Genomic DNA, 17387 nt, shown 5'->3' on the forward strand with positions numbered 1-17387 from the left:
GTCTGATGGCATTCTCCGTACCGTTTCAAAACAACGCTATGCTATGTGTTTCCTGTTCTGTTAGCAACGTTTAGCTGGAATGTTTATGTTGTGGTAATGATGATATAGCTCACCATCAAATTGTCTGTATGATCTTAAAGCGTCTCGCAAACAAGCAGTTTATATCACTGTGACCTCCGACAAATATCGCTGTGATGATCGATGAAGAGATCGCTTCTATGCGGGTGGAACCTGTTTACAGTGGGTTTGATGCTGATCGCAGATCCCAGCCTCTAAAATCGCTCACTTTTGATGGCAGATTGTGTCTTCATGGCGCATTATATTTCTCCTGCATATTAAACCTAAACCGGATCTGATCAAGTTTTTACAGTATTGATTATTGATGCTGCTGATGATTTTGAGCTTATTTCCTCTCAAGATATCGTCGAGACACTAATATCCTGGTGCAGCATGTGCTAAATTAGTAATCTTCTTTTGATCAATACGGATGAAATACGATGGGACTGGTTTTCTTCTAAAATAAAAGGAAAATTTGAGACGTACTTTACACTGAACTGATGAACAATATTCTGAAGTGATGAAATGTGATGCGGATAGGTTGCGGATGCAACCGATCTGGTCAATATATCTAATTCACTCTCGCGTTTCAAATATTTAAAAAATACCTTGTGTCTCTTAAGAAACCTTTACAGCTTAAAGCTAACATTGTTTATTCTGAAAAACTGTTTTCAAAACAAAATTGAGGAATTTCTTGTCTTTCTAAGAACTGTTGTGGTTCATGGGGCCATATTTCTTATTCCCAAACTAAAAAAGATTTATATAAATTACCAGTAAAAGTACGGCGTACGCATATCTTGCCGGATTTCCTTTGAAGGAAGAATTCCCATGGTTGTTTTTCGATCCCTAAGAAAATATGAAATCTTATTGCCCAGACTTCATCACAGAATGATTATCTTTATCTGCTGAAATCGGATGCATTCAGCTTCCGGATGTAACCTGCATACTCGCAGGTTGTAAATGTTTTAGAATAGAAACCACTAACTCCTTGTTTTGTTTGAAGCAAGCATTCCAGTGGGTATGTTTCTTGAGTCTAAGCCTTGGGAAAGTAGATTGAGAGGCCTTGGTGGAGAAGCGATTTGGTCAACATTCTAAGGTAAATTGAAGCAACAAGTAAAACTTTTCCCTGCCTGGGTAGAACTGGATTTAACATATCATGGCGTAAGACAATGGTTTCATCTGTAACACTTTTTGTCCTGAGAGGAACTGATGTGTTGTTTGTTGAAAAAAATGCACACCAGTTTGAACAATTGGTTCAGTTTAGCTTTAACAAGTTCAAAAGTGTTAAATACCTTGCTTATCTTTTCACAACCTTGACTCTGCACCTGATGTTGGCTCGCAGGTTGCAACCATCTCGCCTGATGGAACGCAGATTTCACGAGACACCTTTGCTCGAAGGAGATCTGGCTTCTGAAGATACGCAGGTTTTCCTTGCTTATATCATATACAAGCAACAATAAACTTGGCAGGTTAATTGATGTTGTAAAAAACAGGCGGCGATTCATAATTCTTACAGCGGCGGTAATGGATCCTCCTCACCTGCCGACACTTATCATCAACTTCTACAACCTGGCGGGAAGGGAAGGTCTGGCAGTAAACATGTTAGGTGCTTCCTTTGAGACAGCACTCTGTCACATGCTATCTAGTAAACATGTTAGGTGCTTCCTTTGAGACAGCACTCTGTCACATGCTATCCAGTAAACATGTTAGGTGCTTCCTTTGAGACAGCACTCTGTCACATGCTATCTAGTAAACATGTTAGGTGCTTCCTTTGAGACAGCACTCGGTCACATGCTATCTAGTAAACATGTTAGGTGCTTCCTTTGAGACAGCACTCTGTCACATGCTATCTTGTAAACATGTTGGGTGCTTCCTTTGAGACAGCACTCTGTCACATGCTATCTAGTAAACATGTTGGGTGCTTCCTTTGAGACAGCACTCTGTTACATGCTATCTTGTAAACATGTTAGGTGCTTCCTTTGAGACAGCACTCTGTCACATGCTATCTAGTAAACATGTTAGGTGCTGCTTTTGAGGATGGGCATACTGGCAGCACTCTGTGACGTGCCTTCCAGTAAACATGTCAGGTGCTTCCTTTGAGGATGGGCATATTGGCAGCGCTCATTCACGTGCCATCCAGTAAACATAGGTGCTTCCTTTGAGGAAGGGCATATTGGCAGCACTTAGTCACATGCCATCCAGTAAACATGTTTAGGTGCTTCCATTGAGGAAGGGCATACTGGCAGCACTCTGTGACGTGCCTTCCAGTAAACATGTCAGGTGCTTCCCTTGAGGATGGGCATATTGGCAGAGCTCATTCACGTGCCATCCAGTAAACATAGGTGCTTCCTTTGAGGAAGGGCATATTGGCAGCATTCCTGTCACGTGCCATCAAGTAAACATGCTAGGTGAATAAAACTTGGGGTCTTGGTGGTCCCATGGAACACACTCCATCAAATTAAAATGAACTCTCGTGAACTAGTCCAATTTAAAGGTCCCACAATACTGATCCTATCAAGCAGGCCTGTGGCTCCATAAGCACTAATCTTTCAATAAGGGCATGTATGGCCAATATACCTAATTAGCGTCCAGACATCAAACGACTTTGATGTACTTCATGGACTGTCGGAAACCAAATTTACCGTGTGTGTTTAATGTCCCTGCCTAAAAGTCATCAAACTTTTCTGTAGGACCAATATTTGCTTTGGCCCTTTGAGGTGTTTTGCCATAAATAGGTATAATGTGAGTTTGCTTTTGGAAGTCATTACACAGGTCTTTGGGGACCCTCGGCTTATGTTGGCAACCGTTTGGCGAGTTGAGGACAGGTTTATTGGGAGTGCATGGGAGTGGAAGAGACCACCGTGAAGGATTTTAGCAAGTGTGAGTTGAGAATTTCTGGTCTACTTTGGACTGGATGACTTGATATTTGTTACAGAAAGATGTTTTTGCTGCATTGGAATAAGGAATGGTTGCTGTGTTTAAAGTTAAAGTTGGTGTTGGTCTAAATTCGCCTTGGAACAAACCAGTTTGAGAGAGCTTGTTTTGGCGCTGACGTACTAATCTGGTCAAGACTCTTTTGAAACTTACCAACAGCAAGTTGGTGCTGACTTCTTACCTACTGTTATATAAAAGGATGTTTGCCTTCATTACAAGGGATACTGACATGTTATAAGCGTATGGGTAGGGGTTTAAAATGTTTTCCCCTGGATTTCGTTTAGCCATACACTGTTTTGGGTACTTTGTGGTCAGACACAAAACATTAAGACAAAATAGAGATTAAGGGTAGTTTAGGCTTTAGTATTATGGGTTATTACTGAGAATTATACTTGCTAAGTATAAGTTTCCGTGTAGTGGCAAAGCATTAGTACATTAAAACCCTTGTTCTTTCGCTGAACTCTTCTAATGTACAGTATGTTTGCATACGGTATGTTTGCATTCAGGCAAGTATGGTATTTTTCTCTGCATACATGTATATCTACATTCAGTCTTTGCCTGGGCAATCAGGGAAATTCTATAGACCTGCGTTACCAGTTGCCCTGATAAAAATATCAATCATGATAGACCTATATGCTTTTTAATTGGCTCATCTAAATGTCACATACAACGTGTGTACCTCGAGATAATGTCCGATTACAGTTAAAGGCCTACCTAACATTTTGATTGTTTGCATAGCATAAATCCTATAGATTTTCTGTATACACTGCAGTATACTTATCCTTAAAAAAAGTATTTTTGCAAAAGAATTTGAATATCAATATTTGTATGTGACAGATAGGCCTCTTTTTGAGTTCACTGGGGTATAGTGGATATTATCATAATTTTTCTTTTATATGCATCATTGATTTTATTCAAGTTGATATTTCACAATTCCGAAGCCATTGTTGTTACTTTTCAGAAGTTTTTCCAGTTTATTTAAGGTTGGCTGAGGGGTGCTTGGTCTGCATAAGTTGCTCACAACACCTCACAATCACCGCTTCAGAACAGGAAAAAAGGAAAGTATACTGACAATGCAAGCATAATGTTGGATCACAAGTCTTTTTGCTCTCTTAATTTTAGTCGTATGTGTTGTATTTCAGCAAAAACGTTTTTTCTTCTCACCAAATATCCTTATAATGTTTTTCTCTTCTGATCGTTGCAGGTAGCAGTAACAGCATATTGGTTAGGAAAGTCAGTGGAGGAATTTTATAACGGTCCACAGTTAGATTACACTGCGTTCACAGGATTAGTGCGACATCACCAAAATCACATCCTTTGTAGCAGTCCGAAAGAAAGGAACAATGAGCATAGAAACGGATTAAACGATTCGTTAATAAGTGATTTAAGTTTTACAGAAAGTGACGTATTTGAAAGTGAAAAGTTAAATTCTGCGGATTATTCCGGTGATATTCAAAATTGTGATTCTGAGGATTATTCTCGAAATTTCGAAACTATTCAAAATAATATCAACATGCCTGCGCGATATAATGACCAGCGCCACCACAGCGCCGAGAGTTTTCGAAACTCTGGTACGTTCGATCACTTGTGCAGTGACCGTGCCGAGGACTCAGACGGTAGTTTGCCGGGGCATTTGAATCCGTTGTCATCACATGATAACATCCATCATGCGCGGAGTGGGTCGACGGACAGTTTGGATACGCCGAGCATCGGTTCGCATTCGCGGCAATCATCGGGTAGCATCGATTCTATGAACACCGTCACATCCTCTGCGTCCGGTACTACGCCTTATCGTAAAACGAGCTCAACAGTTGCCCCAGCTAATCCTTCCCACAATCCTATGCAGTTTGTTCAACATGGCCGCTCAAATTTGTCGATGGAGGCAGCGGCGAAACAGCGCCAGCTTGACCAGGTGAAGGAGATAAAAAAGAAACAACAACATGAGGGTGAAGATTGGCAAGATGTAAGTACAGATGTGGCTAGAAGTAACATCCCTGATTTCGAACGAAATCTGCTCAGCCCTATAAATGTGACACTAGTGACAGCATTCTTCAAATACTTTTGTTCTGCAATAAAAGGGGCTTTCATAATGCAGTTGTGGGATTGTTAGGTCAGAATGGGATGTTACTTCGGAATGCTACAATGCTGAGAATTTGACGTGGTAGTTGGTTGTTGTGTGGTTTTTATCGAGATGATTTAGGTTTAAATTGATTTCCCTGAACGACCATTGTGAGGAAGAAAATGAAATTTGGGATAATTTTCTATTGAAACAGATCTTGGCCATTGTGTGTTGTTCAATTTTGTTGATACCTTCCAGAAAATGACCAATAAGAATACTTTTTTCTTTTCCCAAAGAACTTATCATCCTGGAGATCAAAACGATTAACGAAGTCCTCTTCGTATCACCGCTCTGGCTTGGATGACGATGATGATGATGAGGGCACGGGGAGGCCGGTCAAAACGTACAAAGACATTGTGGAAGAAAGGTATGAGATTGAAAGCCATATGTCAAAAAGTGTTCATGAAAGTGGGAAGTTTTAGACAGCAGTCAAATCTCGTAGCCATACTCAAAAAAGATCCTTAGGAGAAAAGTTTAGCATGTGAAAAACAGAAATTGTTTTATTGTTATTGTAGAAAAAGAACTTGGATATTTGTTTAAAAGATTTATCTGAAATATATGTGTACGGTGTTAGAGGTACAGCTTTAGTGTTCAGGGCCTTAGCTAGAGGGAGCAAATGCACCATAATGGGTAACCAACATGGTTTTTTGGCTGATTTTGGCCAGTTTTCGGACTGACAGAGGACAGAAGAGGTGTTTTGCCCCCTCATTTAAAAAACCCTAGCTATGGGCCTGAAATGTTTACGTAGATGTACTAATATTGTTGTAAAGCGATGTTTTACTGAAACACCCTTTACTATTCTGAGCCAAATATTAAATTGGAACTTTGGTTATAGATTATGAAAATTATATGCCTAACATCGTCATGAAAGTAAGGGGTTTTAATGGCTCTTATCTGATGCTTGTAAGAAATAACATTGATTGCTATGTTTCAGGTTGCATCTTATATCTGTTTTATCATTCTTCTTGATATTTCTTTTCCTAAATAATCCATAAATATTTGTATTAATTGTACTGAATCTTTCTTATGGCATTTCAGGAAGGGGCGCCGTGCTAGTTTGTGCTTTTACCCAACTGATGACGACGAACTAGATTTTGATTCAATTCGGTAAAAATAAATCTCAAAAACATCACGCATGCATATATTAGACAATTTTTACAACTAACACTCATACAAGGTCTGAGCTTATGCAACAGTTCATACAAGGTCTGAGCTCAAGCAACAGTTCATACAAGGTCTGAGCTCAAGCAACAGTTCATACACTCTGTCACTTGTTGGTCAGCAAGTTGAACTATCGTATCTGCAGATTCCAAGCAGAAGTCATGGACAGATGGTGTCAGTTTTTCACCTAATATGGCACAATCAATAATATTGCACAATAAACCACAATTATAACAATACATACTGGTAATGTACCAGTAATTTAAGCATTAATGGATGATGATGGATCTATAATTATTCATTGATGATAGATATAGTGTTTGATCCTTCAGTTTTAGATCGCCAACTCATATCCTCTGTCCACCATTTGAACATGAACCAAAACCCTGAATTAAAGAAATGTTATAGTTTTACAACCCCAGAGTGATTCCCCCTTCCAGTTCCTCCACGAAGACCCAAAGTCCTGGTTCTAGTTTCATGATTCCCCCATGTCTCTTTATATATTCCAAGCTGTCTTCCCAAGTATAGCACACTCGTCATCTTCAAGTATCTGTTTAATGTTCAATTTTATGAGTTGGTTTGCAGATTCACAAATATGTCACAAACAGTGTAACAAAATTGGGTAAAGGAGTGACATATCATTAAAAAAATAAAATTTACTCCCTCGTCTAAGATGCAAAATGACCTTTCTTTGAAAACCCTTTTGAAATTCGAATGTTTTACTTTGAAGAATTACCCTTACAAGAAAACGAAAACCTTTCTTCAATTAGTTGCCCTTTGAAAATAAAGAATTTGCAAACCAACTGACTAAAACTAATAAGACCCGATTCTGTAGTCTTGTGTAGGTGTGTGTCTGTCCCTTACAACAATCTCCTCATGTATTCTCAAGTGAACATCTTTGGTTCATTTGCCATCTGTTTGACAGAAACTCGGGATAAATTAAATTGAACAGTACTGGTCAGGATTAACATGTCTCCTCATGCCTGATATTCTGGCGATACGAATTTCTGCAATAGAGTCTGGTGTAGCTCTGTTGTGGAGAGGTATCCAGGTATGTTACTTCTGAACCCAACAGTACTGCAGAAAATTTGTGATCTGCCAGAAAAGTGCCACTACTGGGTAGTTTAAGTTTCCAACTGGTTCTACAAAGCACTCTTCATTGGAAAAAGATCATAAATTCATAAAAGCTTCAAACTAAATGCTGAGTGCAGAAGCCAATAGAGTGATAATCTGTCAAGTTCACGGCATGCCTTTAACAGTTCAGTTCAATAACAAAGTACGTAACCATGGTGTCATCATAAAAACAGTATATTCATCGATAATAACATATCGTTTTCCAATTTCAATATAAAAGTTTTGTCTGGTTTGGGGTTTTTTTGTAATTCTTTCTCACGATATCTGTGCAGTGCCAAAGAATTGCCACGATACGTTGGTTTTCTGTCCGTTTTTGAGGTAGTAACTTTTGACAAGTTCTTAATAATGTCCTTTGAAAATCTTTTCATTAAACTGTTATACAACATGCAACACATTTGGCGATTACATACATACATACGCTCTCTGTGTATCATTCATGCACACATTAAAGCATACATGCATGTATGGCAGTATTCCAAATTAATACTTTATAGATATTGAAAATACCAACATATGTCTACTTGATCCTTATAGTATGATACTTGATAATATTATGTAGAACTGCATTAACCCTTTCAAGCATTTGTTCAATTAGAAATCAATAAATTGCAAATTTCGAATTTCGAATCGATATTCAATCTAAATGCATTTGAGAAGAATTCTTTGCCCGTTGCACATGGTAAGACTGATATTCGAATCAGGTCACCTCTGATGTCACGGGTTCGACTCCAGTGGATCACACGTCTTCATGTGATAGAGAGAGCAACTCTCTTGTCTTGCAATGAAGGTTCCTTTGAGTTTGCTGCCCAATATTGCATGGTTATTGTGCTTTACTACCATATATACAGTAAGAAGTGCCATATTTGGTGCTCAGCCCATGCAGTTCAACACTTTTCAAGTGATTCTTGTTGACATTTGTTGGATATTTATATCATAAACTATCAGATATTGGAATCAGTCGACTCATCATAGTTAATCCTATATGTTCGATGTTCGTGTAATAATAAAAGATGTCATATTTCAGAAACCAGCGTAGGGCGAGTCTTAGCCATCATCCTGGCTCTCAGACAGGTGACGGATCGTCTCTACTCAGCCAGCAGCGGTAATTGCTAACAAATGACAACCATTACACTTACAGAAACCTTTAGTTCTCTACCCTTACAGCATGCGACCTTAATGATCTGAGGGAACATTGAACTTTTGATAAACTATACCAGAAAATTAATTTTTTGGGATTAACCTAATGTAATTGACAAAATCAGTTGCATTGAAAATCCAATCTATGTTTTTTCCTCTCCAATGTCCCTCAGTTCTTTCGTGGTGAAGTGTCTTGTTGGTGTCAAGCCTTCCCTGAAGGTTCGACACCTTGTTGGTGATAGTAAAAGTCTGTCTTTTCAGGAACTGTGCGGTAGATGTACATTTAGCATTAATACCTTTTGTTTCAGGATCTATCCTTATGATTTAGTCTCTTCCCTCCTTTGGCAACTCATTCTGTTCAAAATATAATTGAGATAAAACCTACCCTGTTGACATTGACATACAATGTCGCAGTTTGCTTGTCCTCCCTTCTACACATTTTGGCCGAAAGTGAAAGTCTGTAAGTGTCGTTTCATAAAAGCAAATTTAAAATCCCTAGTTGCCGGTGATGTATACAGTTAACAATCAGAAGTGATAAGTTTTATTAGAAAGGATACGAATATAATCTACAAGTGCAAAGCTACACGTACGATGATTCTCTTGGAAGGAAACAGACTGCAGGAATTGGTTTTTCGTTGTCGAAAAGTAAACCAACTGGGCCATTTCATTGGGCTGGATGGGAAGATTTATATTTTGCTTTGGTGCACAGAATGAGTTGATCCAAACCCGCCCCTCTAACTGTACTTGAGTTTTCCTCTCATTAACAACTGTTCCTCACATACACACTGAATGCACATTGCTCAGGGCGCACATGGCATGCACTCACTACAATATCTAGACATTAATTTGCACCTAACCCACAAACCTCACCACGCCTCGAAATGGGTCATATTTTTGACGATGCTTTTGATTAGGGATTCCTTGTTGCCTTAAGTCGCCTGTGGATGGAAGGGGCCTCAGTGGATCGAGGCAATAATGCTACCCCCTAGAATCCCTAGAAGTTTGGACCACCCACTTGTCGTAGCATCTCCATGTCTTTGCATTGCATCTAGCACAGCATGATGTCTCTGTCAAATAGATGTAAATGGAGCACAATCGAAAGGGATGCTGAAATTGTTAGTCTGGCTTCTTGTACTGTGCTGCCTCCATGCTTCTTAGGAATTTTCAGACTAAGCAAATTGCATAAAGCAGTTGTATCGATTGCATCATACAGTGAACACTTTACAGTTCATTGCAACCTGCACTTCACAGCTGCACACTTCACAGTTTTGTCCATTGCAATCAGCAGAGTGTACACTTTACTTATATCAATTACAACTGGCTGATCCCACTTTACAGTTATGTCTTGTCCATTGCAGCCAGCAGTGCACACTTTCAAGTTATGTTCATTGCAACCAACACTGCAAACTTTACAGTTTTGTCCATTGCAACCAACACTGCACTCTCTACAGTTGTGTCCATTGCAGAGAACATTTCACTTTGCGGCTTCAAATCAAGTGCAACTGAAATTGTACACTTCACAGCTATGTATGCTACAGTGCACAACAGCTATATCGGCAAGAACCACTGCAAGAGAATGAAATCGCTTCTGAAATATTTCTTCTTTTGATTTCATTCTACCATTCTTCTTATCTATCTCCCTTCTTTCGAAATTTTTCTCGAAATTTCAACCCCAATAATCTTTTATTCCTAAGTTCAATCCTACAATCCTAACCATGGAGCTATCTACTCCAGTGTATATAGAGCTCTGTGACATCAAAACTTTATGCTTATCTCATACATTTTTGATGACATACATCTTTGAATGCAAATTTTCAGGACAAACTGGCTAAAAGTTAGACTTAATCCTTCCTTCAGAGTGCCCTTCTTCCCATTGGCGTCTTTCTGACGCTATTGGCTCCAACAGTATTAAAAGTTGAGAAACTAATCTGTGAAATTTACCATTTCAGGAAAGGCCGGAAAACAAGTTTGAACTTTTACCCAATCGAAGATGACGACTTTTCAAAACTGACACCGGCAAAATCGGAAAGCAAAACCACGTCTGATATTACGGAAGAGGAAGAGACCAGATCACCTGCATATGTGCCTCCCAAGCCTGGACAGGTGCGTTGAGTAGGCTAGTAGTTTTAGACATCAGCTAATAGACCACATATTAGATGGTCTATCAGACATCAACCAGTCTGTTATAGACGTTTATCAGATGGCTAATAGACATCACCAGGTTTTCTAGTGTCAAGACTGCTCATCTTTTGTATTGGAAACTGACACGGAGATTTAGTCATATAGAGAGTTGTCATAGTAGTCTTTTTTCAGCTTGATCTTAATTGGATTCCTTTCAGCGTAAAACGTCTTTCATTAGTGAGCCAATCGGTGAGGAGGAAATTGCACCGTGGGCAATCGAGGAGCCCGATTATGGGCCAGACTTGCCCATTGTAAAAGATCTTAAAACACCACGTCGTTTTCACTTGGAAAACATGCCGTTAACACACATTGAACAGATTGATGAAAATGGAACCAGTTCAGTAAATGGTGAAAAATCTCCCAAGTTGGATAAAAATTTCAAATCAGATCCCAAACATTTGAAAAAAACACCGAAGGATGAGCCTCCCAAAGATAACAAAAAGCCTGATAATAAAAAGCCCGATAATAAAAAGCCTGATAATAATAAGACTGAACCAGTGCAGTTCGGGAAAGGAATGTTGAAACCGACGCCCAAGAAGGATCCCGCTGGTAAAATCCCTGGAAAAGATCAGCTGAAGCCTGTGAAGAAGGATAACAAACCTGCGTGGGCTACAAAGGACTTGAAATCTGCCACAAAAGGACCGAAATCTGATTCTAAGGATACTAAGAATTCTAAGGATATCCAAGAATCGAAGGATTCTAAGGATATCAAGAATTCCAAAGACACAAAACCCGAGGCGAAAGACTCTAAACCTATCGAGAACATTTCAAATGGGAAGAAGAAAACGGAAGAAGCGCCAGCGGCCAGAAAGCCTGGGCGAAGAACGGCTCCTGCTGCTATGCCTTCGCGTCGACATGGAATGATGGCGCCACCACCGACAAATCCACATCTCCTTCTCGATCAGCTGGATATTCCCGACAAACACAAACAGGATTTCAGGAAACCGGAACCACCGTCGTCTTCGTCGGACGAGTCGTCGGATAGTGATTCCGAAGAAGCAAAAGATAAAGTGAGCTCTCGGACTACGACATTGTTCAATTCAAGAAATAATGTAGGAGGTCGACGGAGAAAAATATCAGCACCAGTGCCACCTGTTGCTTCAGAACTAAATGCTCCAAGGGAACGAAGGTCTTCGATAGGCGAACGGCCCGACCCTTACTTTTTACACCCAAATCGACATTGGGTAAGTCGCACAACGGACATGCATGACCCAGTTGCAAGGATTTCGTTTGGTGCTCGAATGTTGCTTGTTGATACCGACAGCCTAACAGTTTATTCTTCCACTTTTTGCCTGCTTCTGCCAAGACTGAAATGATGTTGCATTCTTTCATGAACTTCTTCTAACTTTGTTTCTGTTTGTACTGACAGCTTGAATCCTTCTCCTCTTTCATTGTCTTGTCCTGCCAAGTGTGTAAGCCTTTTTGACTGTTTTGCGATGGAATTGAGAAGATTTGCCTTTGATTTGATGATGTCTCCACAAAGAAGTTTCCACAAAGAAGTTTCCACTCTTAGCTTCTTTCAGTGCAATGCGAGAGAGTGTACCACAGTTCCGTTTGGCAGATTTGCTTCAATCAGTCCCTTTAATAATCGGCTCTATTTTTCAGCTTGCATGTGTTGCGGTTGAACCTGAAATAGGGTTTCAGCAAATTTTATTCCCTGTCTTTGCTTCTTTTCTTTGCATTGTTCAAAAGGATTTTGCTGTGTGCATTGGTCAGGAATCTGAGGGCATTAAGTTTGGTGTAAATTGTTTCTGCTAAGTGCTTAGGTAATTTGAACAGGAGTCTGGAGTGTGACTCTCGCACACTTTCAAGTTTATACTAGCCAAATCCTCTGTGGTGTTGGTGGCCTCCAGCCCACTGGGTTAGCTTCCCAGCCGTTCAAATGTTCAATACTTATATTGATGACTATGTTGTCAAGTTGCATAAAGAACTTTAAATCAGGCCACATGGACAAAGTTCTTATGCGTCGTACTTTATGAAACGTGTGTACGTTTGACATTTGTATCAGTATTTATAAATAAGTTTCAGAAAAATATTCCTTTCTGTCCAATGGATTACATTATAAACTACTATGTACAACGATTGGCTTACAATAACTAGTTATCGATAGAGTTCTACATCTAGTATATATCCCCTGAGTGTGTCAATTGATCAATAGCTTTTGATATCGAATATTTGAAAACTGCATTTTTTCTGCATGAAAATAATTCTGTTTTTTTATATTTCGTCAAATTTGTCTTTTGTGTCGGTTGTTTTATTGAATGTCACTAACCTGATATGAATTTGAGACAAAAAATTGCTTGTCATTCTTGATAAAATGAAAGTATCTTGTGATGTACAAGTCGTCGATTATGGCCAGTGTACATGGTTAATATAACATCTTTTTCAGAGATTATTTAATAATTTGATTTGAAAAGAGGAAGATAAATCAAAAGTTATTTTCTATAACCAAATCAAAATCACCTAATTTCTTGTCGCTATAATTTCAGAAAGCAGACGATATTGATGTAACGATAACGCAAGAACCAAACAACCCAAATGGCTTTGGTATTTCAATAAAGGGCGGCAAGGACCAGCTTTGCCCCATCATCGTTGATAGAATAGCCCCAGGTGAGTGAAAATGTCCTGACGGTAAGCTGTCCTGACGGTAAGCTGTCCTTTAGAGATTTTCTGGGCCCTGACAAGTGACAAGCTATTAATTTGTGGAAAACAACAGTCAATTTTTATGGAGAGTATAAAGAATCTAGAAAAATGTATATTCAAGTCTACCAGTTGGTGAATGCCCATTTAGCAAAGAAATTTTTAAACATTTTTTTGGGGTAAGATTTTGGTATATCTTTTTATGACACTTTCTATTTCTGTGCATTGTGAATATGCTTGACTGTGCTTTCTATATATTCATTTGAAAATTTTCCCCTGCATTGTCATTCTTTGAAATTCTTTTCGATTTTGAAAGTCTAACTTACAATCCATTGTGCACAAGCAACAACCCACTGTTCGAAAAATGTCTAGCAGTTGTTTTCTGTATCAATTACAGGATGTGTCAGAATAAATGGAAAAAAAACCCAACTTAGTTTATCCCAGATCATGGGGGGGGGGGGGGGTAAGTGGCTTTGACAAGGTGCCACAGGCTGCTAAGATCGTTTGTGTTGGTGTAACCCACTGTATCCCAAAATCTTGATGATGGGTAAACTAGAGAAGTTCACTTATTTTGGCACATCCTGTAGAATTAGATTCTAGCTCTTGCACTAAAGGACAACTTCAAAGAAGTGCAACATCCTTCAAAAGAGTATAAGTTTATTACATGGAATTCATAAAGGTCTACGTTCAACCTAAATGGTGTCACTTTTCACTAGAAGTCTTCATGCTCCAGTCCGACAAAAATACACCCTCCGGAATAATGCTCCCTTAAAATGAAAAATTTAAGGGAGACTCGAGGCAGGAGGGACAGTAACTCCCGCTATCCCTATTTCAAAGTTACTCATGAGTGGTTTTCCTTGCTAAATGTATATGTGGCTAGAGAAAAAGCTAACAGTGCTGATAATGATATTCTGGAGGGTGTAACAAACTGGTAAAGCTCCTTTTGCCACTTTTTCAGGGAGTGCAGCTTCTATGTGTAATGTGTGTGAAGGTGACGAGATAGTCTATGTGAATGACACGTGTGCAGAAGACCAATTCCGGGGCTCGGTCATGCTGGTGATTAACCAAGCGAATAAGAAGGGTCACCTTGAAATGAAACTCAGACGATATGAGAATAAAAGTAAATCAATTTGCTTTTTACTTCGCATCCTTTTCTGTTTTATTAACAGTCTATCTGATCAGGTTTGCCAATTCAAGTTTAGACTTTCATATCAGAATTGCGCCTAGACTTTCTCGTTTAGAATTGGGTCAAACTTTCCAACTAGATTGGGTTCAACCTTTCATATCAGAATTGGATCCAGACTAGGGGCCAGGCTTTCATATCCTAGTTGGGTCCAAATTGGGTTTGATCTGGGAGGAGTCATACCAGCTATGGTCCGTATGTCATATTTGAATTGGCAAAACTAGCACAGTGTATCTTTCCCTAGCTTGTTGTAATAGGCGAATACTTGGGTCCAGAAGTTAGAAAGTCCCTTTGTGATAAAGGGACTCAAGTTTTATAACAGCTCTGCTTGCTCCTGCTTACAATTCACAAGAAAAATCCTCTTTTTCTTTCCAAAGCATTGCTACAAATAATGCTATGAATCTTTATTGACATGTTTGTCCTCTTTTGACCATGTTGTTGATGATTGTGTGTCACTAGATTTTCAAATGTTCTAACAGTAATTTTTGTCGTAATAACTGTTTAAAGATGTCTACGCTCATTTTGATCATTTCGGTGAAAAGGTATTGTATTTCTATCTACATGTACTCCCTTTTTGCAAAAGAGGGTCTTCAAATTGAAGAATCAAAGTCCCGACATACTGTAGTCAAGAGTCCCATCTCAAGATATTGTAGAGTCAAGAGCCCCATCTTGAGATATTGTAAAATGGCAAAACTTTTTCACCAAAAAATATCAAAGTGACCCTGAAGAGAACCTGCATGGTGTGCTGTGTTTGTTTCCTGTTCAGCCAGTCCGCATTTTGCCTCGTTTTTTTCCTTCCGAATTCTTTTGGATGCTGGATTTTGCCAACTCCGAGTGACCGCATAATTGCATGACATTCAAGAGACTAAAACTGTGGTAAGTATGCATTTTTTCTTCTTTTTCCGCTTGCATTTAGATTTGTTTTGATTAAAAACAGAGTTAGGGGTTTTTACTGGTGGCATGGAAGTTTGTTTTGTAAAGCTGCCTAGTTGAACTTTCCACGAGGCCCGCTGCCACTGCTGAGAGAAGAGAGAGAAGTTGTTACTAAGAGATTGATGATTATCTTTGGCATGAGTGTGTTTGCATGTCTTGCTTGGCGTTTTTGTGCATTGTTTGTGACCGTACTTTGAATTCTGCATCCAGTTGAAGTTTCTGCCGAGTCTATTTTCCTAAAGGAGATTTGTATGAGATAATGCCTGGCAAGTATAGATGGTGCAACAGTTGCTCTAATCCTGAAAATGTTCACCAACCGTTTGTTAACTGATTGTGTACACACTCTAAAGCATATGACAACCATCTTTGATACAGGAACTCTGTAAACTACATTAAAGCCGGCCTGGCATCATCTCATGACACTCCTTCTTTAACAGTGGAGAATCTGAAAATAAGTAATATTTTTACTATTCATCTGAGTGTACTGCTGTTTGCTAGAAGTCGATATAATGGGAACCCATGCATCGTAGTAAAAGTCTTACTTGTTTTTGTCAACAGAGTTATTTAAATTGTTCTATTTCTGACAACCTTTTTGCTTTTTGCAGGTTGGATAAAATTTCTGAGGACATGAGGTGACCATTCTGCTTGATTTCTCATCAATTCCATTTTCCCATCGTGCTGTGCTAGAAGTTGGCCACGTCATCATCAAGAGTCATCCCTAGATATTTGGCCTGTTGATTGAATACACTGGTCCTTTGACATTGAAATGGTTTCTTTTCAAATATTTCGACATAAACTGATATCTGGCACAAGGATTTTAAAAGACAGTTACTAGGTTATTTCAAGTGTTGGGATCCCATCACAACCTAGCGGATTGAAGCTTGAAGCCACAACATGGATGCCACTGATACTGGTTGCTCCTGGGAGCCAACTGGTCCACCCTTGTAACCACCACTGGAAGCTGGAAGCCAACTGATCCTGGCGTGGATCCATGATTCGAAAAAGAGGGTGCTCCGGGTGCACTGGATGCTTCCGATTCTAAAGAGTTTTTCGAACTTTCAAAATGTCATGGTCAGTTTAAGAGATTTTTCTGAAATAAGAGGGGGAGACACGCTGCACCCTCTCCCCCTTGGATCTGCCCCTGTGGTCAATATACTCTTGGCGAGACAGTGGGAATGCATCACCACCACTGGTCCAGTTACTGCAGAAAAGGTGATCAGGCTGAACCCACCGCTGCTGCCATCTATCACATTGAACTGGAACCAATGTTATCAATCCGTGCTGCTTGATAGACCATGCATTTATATGCATAACAGAATGAGAATATGTAAAATAATTTGGAATGTTTGCCATGTAGTTGTGGCATCAAGATTGTGTATAATAATACTTTATCATGAATAAAAGCGTCTTTTCGCTTAAAGGATCACTACATGTAAGATAGCAGTGTACGCATTTTCGATTCTCTTGTGTCGAAATTGGCGGTATATAACGTGTGTATATTTTCAGTAAAAGCAATTTAATTGTGAGTGCCATACCTATTTACCAGTCCACCCAACTTGATCAAGATCTGTACGTCATATATGTATATATCTACACCAAGATGCATGTGAGATTTTGATCAGCTTATGATGGTCCGGGTCCTGTGATGCTGTTTCTTATGTAATTTCGAAAACATTTTTATGATTTTTCATTTTCTGTCAGAAGTTTGAAATTTGCTAGAAATGTGTTTTCATGTATTTGCATTATAGATTGTGCATATTTTCTACTATTCATGTTATTTTTATATCAGATCTAAGAACTTCTCTTGTATTAGACTTTTGTGGTCGTGACACATACAGACCTTTAACCTATACATGTACACTCCATTTCACGAAAAATTGCACTACACAGTTACAAAAGTCTAAACTT

At 39.2% G+C, this 17387-nt stretch overlaps 1 protein-coding gene across 10 annotated transcripts in view; it reads left to right on the top strand.

Annotated features, from left to right (window-relative positions):
• Nucleotides 1-17387, top strand: part of LOC135493350 (microtubule-associated protein futsch-like) — an 85491-nt gene that overhangs the window by 47073 nt on the left and 21031 nt on the right. For 6 of the 10 annotated variants that reach the window (XR_010448221.1, XM_064780641.1, XM_064780640.1 and 3 more), the window contains exons 6-13: nt 4196-4954; nt 5347-5477; nt 6149-6217; nt 8430-8507; nt 10492-10645; nt 10882-11907; nt 13213-13333; nt 14322-14483. Coding sequence is in view for 9 of the 10 variants with exons in the window: in XM_064780641.1 (XP_064636711.1) it covers nt 4196-4954; nt 5347-5477; nt 6149-6217; nt 8430-8507; nt 10492-10645; nt 10882-11907; nt 13213-13333; nt 14322-14483 (2500 nt within the window). In the remaining variant the exon portion in view is untranslated. The remainder of the gene's footprint in view (nt 1-4195; nt 4955-5346; nt 5478-6148; nt 6218-8429; nt 8508-10491; nt 10646-10881; nt 11908-13212; nt 13334-14321; nt 14484-17387) is intronic. The other 4 variants (XM_064780646.1, XM_064780648.1, XM_064780644.1 and 1 more) reach the window with 4 other exon arrangements.

This window comes from Lineus longissimus, chromosome 9 (assembly GCF_910592395.1).
Source record: "Lineus longissimus chromosome 9, tnLinLong1.2, whole genome shotgun sequence".
NCBI classification, from domain to species: domain Eukaryota; kingdom Metazoa; phylum Nemertea; class Pilidiophora; order Heteronemertea; family Lineidae; genus Lineus; species Lineus longissimus.